This window comes from Poecilia latipinna, unplaced genomic scaffold (assembly GCF_001443285.1).
Source record: "Poecilia latipinna isolate Pla-1442-1.1 unplaced genomic scaffold, P_latipinna-1.0 Scaffold2238, whole genome shotgun sequence".
Classification (NCBI taxonomy): domain Eukaryota; kingdom Metazoa; phylum Chordata; class Actinopteri; order Cyprinodontiformes; family Poeciliidae; genus Poecilia; species Poecilia latipinna.
In genome coordinates this window covers 53,905-64,093 of record NW_015114854.1, presented here as the reverse complement: position 1 = coordinate 64,093, position 10,189 = coordinate 53,905, and the positions used below count along the sequence as shown (strand labels likewise).

The 10,189-nt window shown below is 37.2% G+C and overlaps 2 protein-coding genes across 2 annotated transcripts in view; one reads left to right on the top strand and one right to left on the bottom strand.

Annotated features, from left to right (window-relative positions):
* The window catches only part of tmem70 (transmembrane protein 70), a 12,650-nt gene extending 11,155 nt beyond the window's left edge, over nt 1–1,495 (top strand). Inside the window, exon 3 of the mRNA XM_015018157.1 lies at nt 858–1,495. Within this exon, the coding sequence (XP_014873643.1) occupies nt 858–1,303 (446 nt within the window). The 3' untranslated portion in view covers nt 1,304–1,495. The remainder of the gene's footprint in view (nt 1–857) is intronic.
* Nucleotides 1,496–4,196: 2,701 nt separating this feature from the next.
* cyp7a1 (cytochrome P450, family 7, subfamily A, polypeptide 1) lies at nt 4,197–9,489 on the bottom strand. The gene is made up of 8 exons (XM_015018153.1): nt 9,140–9,489; nt 8,104–8,344; nt 7,805–8,014; nt 7,442–7,636; nt 7,129–7,328; nt 5,409–5,542; nt 5,097–5,275; nt 4,197–4,834 (listed from the first exon to the last, which is right to left on the bottom strand). Exons 1-8 carry the CDS (start codon nt 9,220–9,222, stop codon nt 4,532–4,534), a joined length of 1,545 nt encoding a protein of 514 aa, XP_014873639.1. The 5' UTR covers nt 9,223–9,489; the 3' UTR covers nt 4,197–4,531.
* Between the last annotated feature and the right edge of the window lie 700 nt (nt 9,490–10,189).

The following is a 10,189-nucleotide window of genomic DNA, read 5'->3' as shown; positions in this document are numbered from 1 at the left end:
AAATTGACATAGGAATAACAGAGAGTTGGCCATTCTAAGGTAAAAACCCAGCGCATACAGCGTTTGTTTTTTTTTGTTGTTTTTTTTTATCCAGACGGTTTCCCTTTTTCCTTTTTCTGAAGTGGTCTGTTGTAGAAAAAGATAATTATCAAGCATTGTTCAATGAAATCACTCAATATTTTGTAGGTTTATTTGCATTTTGAATACAGAGAGCTTATATGACAGTCAATAATGAAGCAGTTGTGAATGAAGGCTCTGCCAGGCAGAGTCAACACAGGTTTTATAGCAGCAATAAGGGATCCAAGACCAGGGACAGATCATCTGGTTCCGATGCAGCTGTAGAAAAACAACATCCAACCTTGTATGTGTGATCCAAACAGGTTTGCTTGGTGGGCGTGTAATATAACATGATCAGCAGATGTTACTTTATAGTAAATTACCCACCACAGGTCTGACCCTGTTCTCATCAAAGTGCCTGAAAATGGCAAATTTTGAAAAGGAAGGAAAAAAATCAAAATAATGGCTGGAGGCCCTGGAGCTCTGGGTTGCAGAGCCCCTGCTTTGTGTATAAGTTTTTCAAATTATGGTAAGTTCCTCTGAATTTTTTTTTTCCATTTGGAAATTCAGGTACAAAATCTGTAGATCCGCAACCCAAAAAGTTCAAGCCTTCTTTCTTTCGCTATTCTGGTACTTGTTTTCCTATTTTTTGTCTTCTGTATGTCCTAAGTTTTGTTCTCTTAACCTCTTATTTTGCCCTGAAGGTCTGTTTGGAAAAAAATGTTGTCTAAATTAGAATTAATATACAAGGTGTTTTTCTTGTTACTTTTTGCAATGACCTGTGAATCTTGTTTGTACAGGGGTGAAGATATTTTCTTATAGTACCAGCGGCGCCAGCCTCATCCTCATGCCTCAAATCCTTTTGAAGACTGGATTGGGAATGGGTAACATTGCCCTTGAGGTTATTTCCTGTGGCATCATCGGCTTCTTCACCTTCCTCACTCCCATCATCCTCCATTTCATCACAAAGGGCTACGTTATTCGTCTCTACCACAATCCAGATAGAGATACCTACACTGCCATCACCTATAGTGTCTTCCTGACTGAGAAACGTTGTGTGTTCCATCAGAGCCAAGTCCGGATCCCAGCTGTCAGCAAGATGTTTGCCAACTTCTATGCTGGCCACATGGGGCTTTTTGTGAATCCAGATCTCTTCCCCATTCCTCAAGACTATAACCATCTCATGGGCTACGATAAGCCCTTTAGCTTTACCAAAGAGGACATGGACAAACCGGACAAAACCTGAAAGACTGAAGACAGGCTTAATGTTAGATTAATTAACAATAGAAATAGGCAAAATTATTTTTTCTTATTTGTAGAGGTATACATCATTTATGTATTGTTTTTCACAAGCATCTTTACCTCTTGGTGATTTTTGTATGCTTAGTGGTTTAATGCACTGTTTTAATAAAAACTATAAAGTATCAGGACAGCCTTATATTTGTGTTTGGATATCCATGTAGTTAGACCGACTGACATCTAAAGAGTTTGACACATCAGGAATGTCAGTTAAGTTCTACTTTCACTTTATAAAATAGGTGCATCACATTAAATTAGAGTATCTTTAAAAATCTTATTCATTTAAATTTAATAATAAAAAAAAAATCATTATTTAGACTTATGACCAATGATAAAAGTTACTTTGAAAAAGTAGCTTTTATCGGATTTCTGATTACTCCTTGAAAAAGTAACTTGGATTACTACTTGATTTGGAAAATAACTACATTAGATTACAAGTTACTTTATTAGTTACTTTCAGCATCTGCTGATAACACTAAACGCAAGAATTACATGGAGCTTTACCAATACTTACTTAGAAGGAGGAACTGAAGGGCACTTGGTTAATGGTTACAACAGTCCAAAAAAGAAAAAGTAAGAGTCACAAATCACACAGAAAGTGTGATTTGTGACACTTATCTCAATATTAATGATTAGAATAATTGTGCAAATTTACAAAACTTGTTCATTCGTGGCTGTTTTCACTTTTATTGCGCTGTCCATATTAGTCTTGATGTTTGCCGTTTTCTGGAGCGCAACGCAAAGCACGACGTCATTCACAGCAAATGTATAACTTTGACATTAACAGACACAACTGGACGAACCATCAGGGAAAAGATGGACAGGGACAGCCTGACTAAAACTACCTGTCAGTCAAATTCTGGGGCTGATTATATGCTCATTTCCGAGCCCAAATAAGAAACTTCACACCCCCAAAAAACCACGACGATTATTAACAACAAATAATAATTAAAAAATTTTTTTGTTTTTTGACAAAAACTATTTTATCAAAATACTTTGTCAAAAAAACATTGAGTTTTTTGATTAAACCTCAAAATAACTCCTGTTTCTCCAGCAACAAAATATGCATCTCCCTCCATTGTTTACAAGTCTCTAGCAGTGTGCCATCTCTGCTGATCACTGTAGCATCACTCCTCAAGACACGTACAGGAAATAAAATTAACTTACTAGAGAAAATGCCAAAAATAGCAATATGCAGTGATTTTGGATAAATAACTTTAATATGATTACTGGATTTAATTAGTAACACGTTCGATTACTTGTTACTGAAAAAAGTCCTCCAATTAGAGTTACGGGCGACTGACTCTATGGATAGAATAGTTGTCTTGCGATTGGAAGGTTGTAGGTTCAATTCCAGCTTCCTCCTGCCACATGTTGATGTGCCCCTGTATAAATGTGTGAGCATTTGTGAGTGCAAATGGGTGAATGTGACTCTAGTGTAAAGTGCTTTGAGTGGTCAAAAATGATTGGATAAAGCACTATATAAGTTCAGTCCATTTACCAAGTCACTGCTTATGTCAATGTATTGCTGCTTGTATGCTCTAGGGTGGTCATGTTCAGTCCTCAAGGACCGGTGTCCTGCAACTTTTAGATGCTTCCCTGCTCTAACACGCCTGAATCAAATGAATGGCTCGTTGCCAGGCTTGTTCAGAGCCGATCCTGGTCTGTGGGAGTAAGGATGCATCTAAAAGTTGCAAGACGGTAGCTCTGGAGGACTGGACTTGAGCACCCCTGCTCTAAGAAGTACAGGGAGGCGGCCATTTTCAGCCAAAGGTTAAATTTTTTGCCATTTTTTATGTTTACACACTGTCGGCTTCATTTTTGGTCAGGAGACAGTTAAGGGATGGGGGATTAAAAGTTATCAATATCATGAGTTTCTGAGCATGTTTAGAAGCAGTGGCCAAGTGGCAGACTTGGCTTACTTGCCAAAGCAAATGAAACACTATAACTTTCACTCACAATGGCCAAGTAGCACCAAATTTGGCAGGAGTCATCAAAGTGGGACAAACTTTGATGACAAACCCTAATTAGTCATATTTTGATGTAATATAGGCCCTGCCCCCTCATAACAGGAAGTGCCTTATTTTTCCTCGGAAAGCTCCATCTCTGACCCCTTAAGCTTATCAAAATGATCTTCAGTCAGCAGACGGACAACAAGTTGGTCTCACTTGCTTTGAAGCACACAGAGTTTTTGATGGAGCGTGATTGTGGTGGTGTGGTTAAATCAGAGGTGACCTCATATGTTTGGCTCTTAATTCCACTATTTCAGCTGAGCTGCATGATGTTGTTTGCAGCAACACACACCAATGGAAAACCTAGAGGTTATGGTTTTGATGGCCCCAAATAAACCCAGATATTTTATTTTGTCTGAAAGACAAAATGCCAAAAGCGTCAAATAGCTAAGATTAAAGTTTTCAATGATGTTACAAGGATCTGCAACTTCTCAATTTGAATACACACAGAGATGCGTGTACCAATATCCTCACATACACTTTATTGGAAAGAAAACCCAAACCAAGAATAATACGCCAACCTACCGTTATGTAGTTCTGGTGTTCACAACCAGCCAGTGCAAAAGTGTAGTTCCAACAAAATGTTGACCAGAGCTGCATCATTTTTTGCTTTTTCATTACAGGCCTATTCTTTTGGGAGACATACGGCTGGCAAAAGTTTACACTCCACTCTGAGCTGCTAAGGGTGATGCCCCATACTCTGCCCTCTGATAGCAGATGCTGGTTAACATGTTGTTTGGAGTTTGCAGGTCTGGCATTTGTTCATGCAGTGACATAAATCACAGGAACATCAATAAATGTAATCAAATTTTAATTAATACTTATCTGTGATTTTGATCATGTGCCTTTATTATTTATTTTGATTTTTATTAACTTGCACATTTAAAGTTCATGATGTGTTGAGTTTGCCAGTACTGTTTATAACTATTTAATGTACATGGCTCTGAGAAGTATTGAATATGACAGAATGCCAGTAAAGATCTGGAAATATGTGATCATTTCTAATGATTCCATACAGCCTATCTTCTACAACCTGATTTTATAAAAGAAACAGGACATTGAAAAATAATTTAGTCTATTTACACACAGATATCCTATTGTACTGTAAAATTTACATTATCTACAGTAAGTAATTCAGTCAATCAGCACGGTAAGCACTGGGTTTAGTGGTTCTCCTTCCTCTTATATCTAAAGTCCACATCATATGTAGGTTGGAGAATTCCCAGACCGGCACGGGACTGGTCTAAAGGAGGAACTCTGATAGCAGGGTCTAATAATTCCATGTCAAAGTAGGACAGCATCAGAGTTAGAAACTGCTTGATCTCATACACAGCAAAAAATCTTCCAGGGCATTTTGTGACCCCCGAGCCAAAGGGCATATAGAAGTAACGCAGCCGCCGCCCATTGCGGTAAAATGTGGTTTTCTCCTGACCTTTCTCATCCAGGAAACGGTCAAACTTGTACTCCTGCAAGAAGGAAGAGAATGAGAAATGAAGAGCAATAGAAAGCAATGTTTCACTTTGTAGATTCAATTCAGTTTCATTGTATAGCACCAATTAATAACACATCATCTCGAAGCACTTTAGAAAAAAAGTCAATTCAATTAAAGTCAGACATTCATTCCAATTCATCTTATTTATCAAACAAAGTGGTCAAGTTTATTACTCAAATTGATTTTAAAAAGTGTTCTAAGGAAGTCCAGCAGATTAGGATAATGTGGCATCTTACATAAGGATCTTCATAGATTTCTGGATCATAATGCACCATGGGAGGATACAGGGCTATGACATCATCTTTCCTAATGCGGTAAGCTTCTTGGTTGTCAAGGTGAAGCAGGAAGTCCTCTTTGGCAACCCGAATATTCAAAGAGGCACTGGAAAGCCGCATGGCTTCTTTCATGATGCTGTCTATAACCAATAGATAAAAATAAAAAAAAAAGAAAATCTGTATTTACAATACAATTCCAAGCTTTAATTTCCTGGGTTACACATATTTTATACTCATTTTGTAGAAATAAAACATACATTTTAGTAATCTTACCCAAAACAGGCATGTTGTCTAACTGGTCTCTGCTCAGGTTTAGCATGTTTGGCTCATCAGGGTTCATTGTCAAACCTGAATCCCTCAGAACTTTCCGGACTTCTTTTTGAGCTGCTTTCATAGCATCTGGACTCCTGGGCACAAGTATGAAGTCATTTAAGTTGCATTTCTTTATCTTTTGTTGCCTGTATTTTATAACATTTGTTGATTTTCCAACAAACATGAAATAAATCCTTCAATATATTGTTATCAAGAGTTTAGTTTCCAAATGGGTTTTAACTATTTAAAACCTATTTTAAAATAGGTTTCAATAGAACATTTTCTATAGCACATTTCAAAAGCCCTTAGCATAACTACATTGCTATATATTAAAACAGAAATACATAAAAAAAAATACAAACATACAAAACATACACATACAACGTAAAAAATGTAGCCAAAACAGTAAACATTTTGAATGGTAATACCATAATAACTTTCCACTTGTATAAATTAATATTAATATATTACTGGATTGTTATTGTGTTACTGTTGCAGCATAATATAATAATTTAAAAATGAAATGTGTCATGTGACCAATAATCACTTGTGTCAACTTGATTTGTCGCCCATTCCTTTAGGTGAAATAACTGTACCTCACTCTAAATAATTAAATAAAGACTACCAAAATTATACATCCACATACATAAGCATTTTTCCAGTATACTAGAGATTTTGTACAAGACACTGTTCTCAAATGTGTTTTAAGCATTTTTAAGAGAATGTGCTGCACAGTACTGCTGGTGTCCTTAAATGCCTATGAGGATTATGCCATCCACTTTGCCAGGTTTCAGTGAGCAAACAGCATATAAACATAAGTAATATGATTAAATAAGTCTTATTTCCAAGAAACAAAGAGTTATTTTGTACTATTAGATTATTGGCTGGACATGATGCATTTTCAAAGGGTTTTTATGCCATTTGCATAACAAACAATTTATTGCATTATTTGCAAAATATCATTTAACTATTGGCTCAAACACCTCATTACATTAAGACCTATACATACTTCATTCAATGTGCGAAAATTGTCTGTCACTGACGAGGACATGTGACAAAAATTGCGTCAATTTGTTTGCAGAGATGTGTCCACCTGCTGAACTTTACATGCTCATGCCACCCCGAAAAAGATGCCACCCTGAGTGATTGCCCAGGTCACCCATATCAGAAACCACCACTAATTATTGGGAGGTTTTATGTTGTTGGGCATTATTAAGTTATTGGTTAAGGAAACAGTTAACATTTTAACATTTAATGGTCTATTGAGAAGGGAAGCTTTATTAATTATTATAAATATGGAAGTTAGTATACAGCAATGACAGTCTCTTAAAAATTTCTAACAATTTTCCACACAATCTTCCAGCACAGCTCACCAGAAGCTGGTGCTCAGGACAGTAGGCTTATTGTTTTAACTTCCAAATCAAATATCTGTAATACAACAACACATAATGACCACTGTGGTAATAAGGAAATGTTGCCCTAAAGCAGAGTTTCTCAAGTCCGGTCTCAATTCCTGATTCAAATGATTGCATGACCTCATCTCCATACTATAAGTGCTACAGAAGCCTGTTAGTGACCCACTTATTCAAGTAGGTGTGTGACAGAAGGGAAACAGCTAAAATATGCGGGCAGTGGTCTCTGAGGACCGGAACTGAGAAACACTAGAGAGCAATTTTCTTACCTAATCATATAAAATAGACTCCAGAATGTAGCAGGCAGTGTGTTAGCCTGTGAAGCCCAAAGCAAGGCAACATGGGTTCTAGCTTTGCTCACATCATTAAATGTAGATAGGGAGTCATTCAGTATCATCCTCATAGAGATCAAGTCAGACATGTTGTGCCTCTTGGACAGGTTTTCTGCATGCATCGTCTTTGCTAGGTTCTGCAAATTAAATTAATTAAATAACATATAAAAGTTACATTCAAATGAATTAGAAAGGTGTTATGACTTAATATTTTTGCATCCCGATATTATCTTGAATACTATGCACTGACCTCTCTGGCACTGTAGGCACTCTTAAAAACATGGATGGGCAGGCCAGCTACAAGAGCAGGAAATATCTTGTCAAACTCCTTGAAGTTCTCCAAAGTGTTGAGGACCAACGCCTTCTGTGCAGCCTGTCTGATGTGACATTTGTCTTCTCCAAGCTCCTTACCAAACAGAGTCAGGTAGCCAGCTTCAAACATTACCTAGTTAACACCAAAACAGAAAGGACTGTATCAGGACTGCCTAAAATACATTCCCTTTTAGCAGTAATCATATTCCTTAAACACAGTCTGCCCGACATCTGAAAACACTTTCTTTAACGATGGAATCCACTGATTCAAGTCTTCTCATCCTATAGTGCTGTTACTCACCTTGTAGCAGAAGGCAAAGATCCCGTCCACCTGCCACTGATCTTCACTTGGACTAAGTCTGTCTGACTTAAGCATGACATCTTGCAAGTGGCCCATCATAGTTTCTATCAGGGAGGGCAGAGCTTCCCCCTGCAGCGTCTTCAGAAAGGTTTGGTGAAGGTTTTCTGTGGTGTAGCCATGACGAGGGTCAAAGCTGTCATGACCAAATGCCTAGAGATGGGAGGTCATGGAATATTATTAAAGTTCTTGTAGCTTAAGACATTTTCTTTTCAATATGTTAGATTAACACCAGTGTCTACCTTAACAGATGTAGCAAAATGAAATTTTGTCCAATCAAGGTGTCTTCCTTGCCTGATGACTGAGTGGTAGGAGAAGGGGTCACACAGGAAGTGGATGTATTGGCCTGCTATCTTGCAGGTGAAAATATGACCATACATCTTCTGCCGGCTGCGAAGGAACTGAAGAGGGTTTGCCCCAAATTGCAAAGCACAGCCCAGGTAGGGAATAAAACCATTTTCAATGACAGGCTCACCAGCTTGCCTGCAGAAATCACCAAAATAGCAATAACATTTTTAAAATTCCCCTCTTTAACGTGGTCGACTGTTTTGTTCTTTAATGACTTTGATATTCACTCGCTGCAAAATCTACAATGTTGTAAATATGGTAAATTTGTGGTAAATAAAACAGTCATACTTGTGAAATCCCACATATTTTCAGATATAGTAAGAGATATTGTATGTATTGTATACATACATACTTAAGATATAATTCCACCTTAATTGCAAGAAAAAAAAATACACTAAAAGCCGTTTGATTCATGTTTTTCTGCTGAGACAGATGATTTTTAAACTTACTGAACCCTTATCTATTTAACTATTTTTAAACAAACATCCTCCTAACAACTGAGAGCAAAACAGCACAAAACATTATGTTTCTAGCTCAATAGCAGCCACAGTGACTCATCACTTCATAGCAATGATCACTGTGACACATTTTATACCGAAGTCATTTCTAGCCCAGCCATCCATTTGCATATTCAGATTACTATAGCAAAAAGCTGCATTTATTCTCTGAAAGTAAACGGTCATTCACTAAAAACCAGTGCAAGTAACACAGTAACAGTTTCTGCAAATCAGCATAGCAAATCATTCTATAAGAAGAGATGCACCTTCCAGGCTAAAGAAAAGTTTTATTGCAATTATTGTTACTCTCAACACCTTTTTAAATTTTAAAGTTCTTTAGGAATTACAACAAAAGGTTAAAAACAGAAATTTAATGAAAAAGGACAAAATAAAACAAAATCCAAGTATTTACATTTCATCAGTCCAGTCTTACCTGCGTCTTATGCCCAGAGCAAGCCACAAAAGGCAACAAAATCCAACTACTACTCCCCAGATCAAAGCAATACTTATCATCATTGTAATGTTACAATGGTGACGACGATATCGACAATTAAGATAAGAACAAGATCCGAATCTGAAAGTGACTTATTTTTTAGTACTGCCCCATACAGATCAATCGAATTATGTTTATTAAAGTTGAAAGTCCCATAAGAATTCTCATAGAAGTTCTCTGTTCTAATGCAGAAATACTTGGGCTCAATTGTTGCTGCCATTCACTGGAAAAGTAAGTGCATGTGTCTGTTGTGATGAAACAGGCAGCAAGTGACAGCTTTTATATTCCTCCTCCTTATGGGAGGGACCACTGGAAAGGTGAGCGTATAGTTGTATGTTGCTCAACATAAAGTAATATGTATGATTTGCTTCAGGCATATTTCAAAAGTACGTTAAGTAAAAATAAGTTATTTCTTGTCTGCAATAGGGTTTTTCAAAGATGATTCTTTGATAATTTAATCTTTTAATGGCTTTTGTATTATTTTTTAAAAACTTTCAGGCTTGATAATAAAAAAAAGTTGTAATTTTTTAAAATATCATGGGATATTGTGAAAACATGATGGCCAGGCTGTTAATCTCTCAGGGATCTCTCTAGGAACTGGAATTCCATGCATAGCGTGTGCAAGAGTGATGGCCTTGACCAGAGTCCATGGACAGTGTTACTGAAAGACTGTTTTCTGATACGGCATCAGGGTTAGTAAATAGATTCAAGGTCTCACCTTTGTTTCGGTTGCATTTGAACCGTTAGAACTGGTTTGGGTGGAAAATGAAACTGGTTTATCAAGAAAGACCACATCTAAAAACAACAAACACCATAAAAATAATAAAGAAAATTCTGTAAAGTTAGAGGAAGTGAGAGCAGTAGGCAGGGGCGCCGCCAGGAATCTTGGGCCCCCTGACAAAAAATGTGTTTTTTGCCCCTCCTCCCCCCATCCCCCACGCAGCTGCTGTTACAATTTTTTGAGTCTATTTGACCCATAAAAAGCATCAC

Excerpts from the sequence above, each read along its gene's own strand:
- cyp7a1 (XM_015018153.1), bottom strand. The coding sequence starts at position 9,222 with ATGATGATAAGTATTGCTTTGATCTGGGGAGTAGTAGTTGGATTTTGT. Across the intron at positions 8,015-8,103 it reads ATTTTGCTACATCTGTTAAG|GCATTTGGTCATGACAGCTT; the intron begins GTAGACACTGGT and ends TCCCATCTCTAG. Across the intron at positions 5,276-5,408 it reads AGACAACATGCCTGTTTTGG|ACAGCATCATGAAAGAAGCC; the intron begins GTAAGATTACTA and ends TATTGGTTATAG.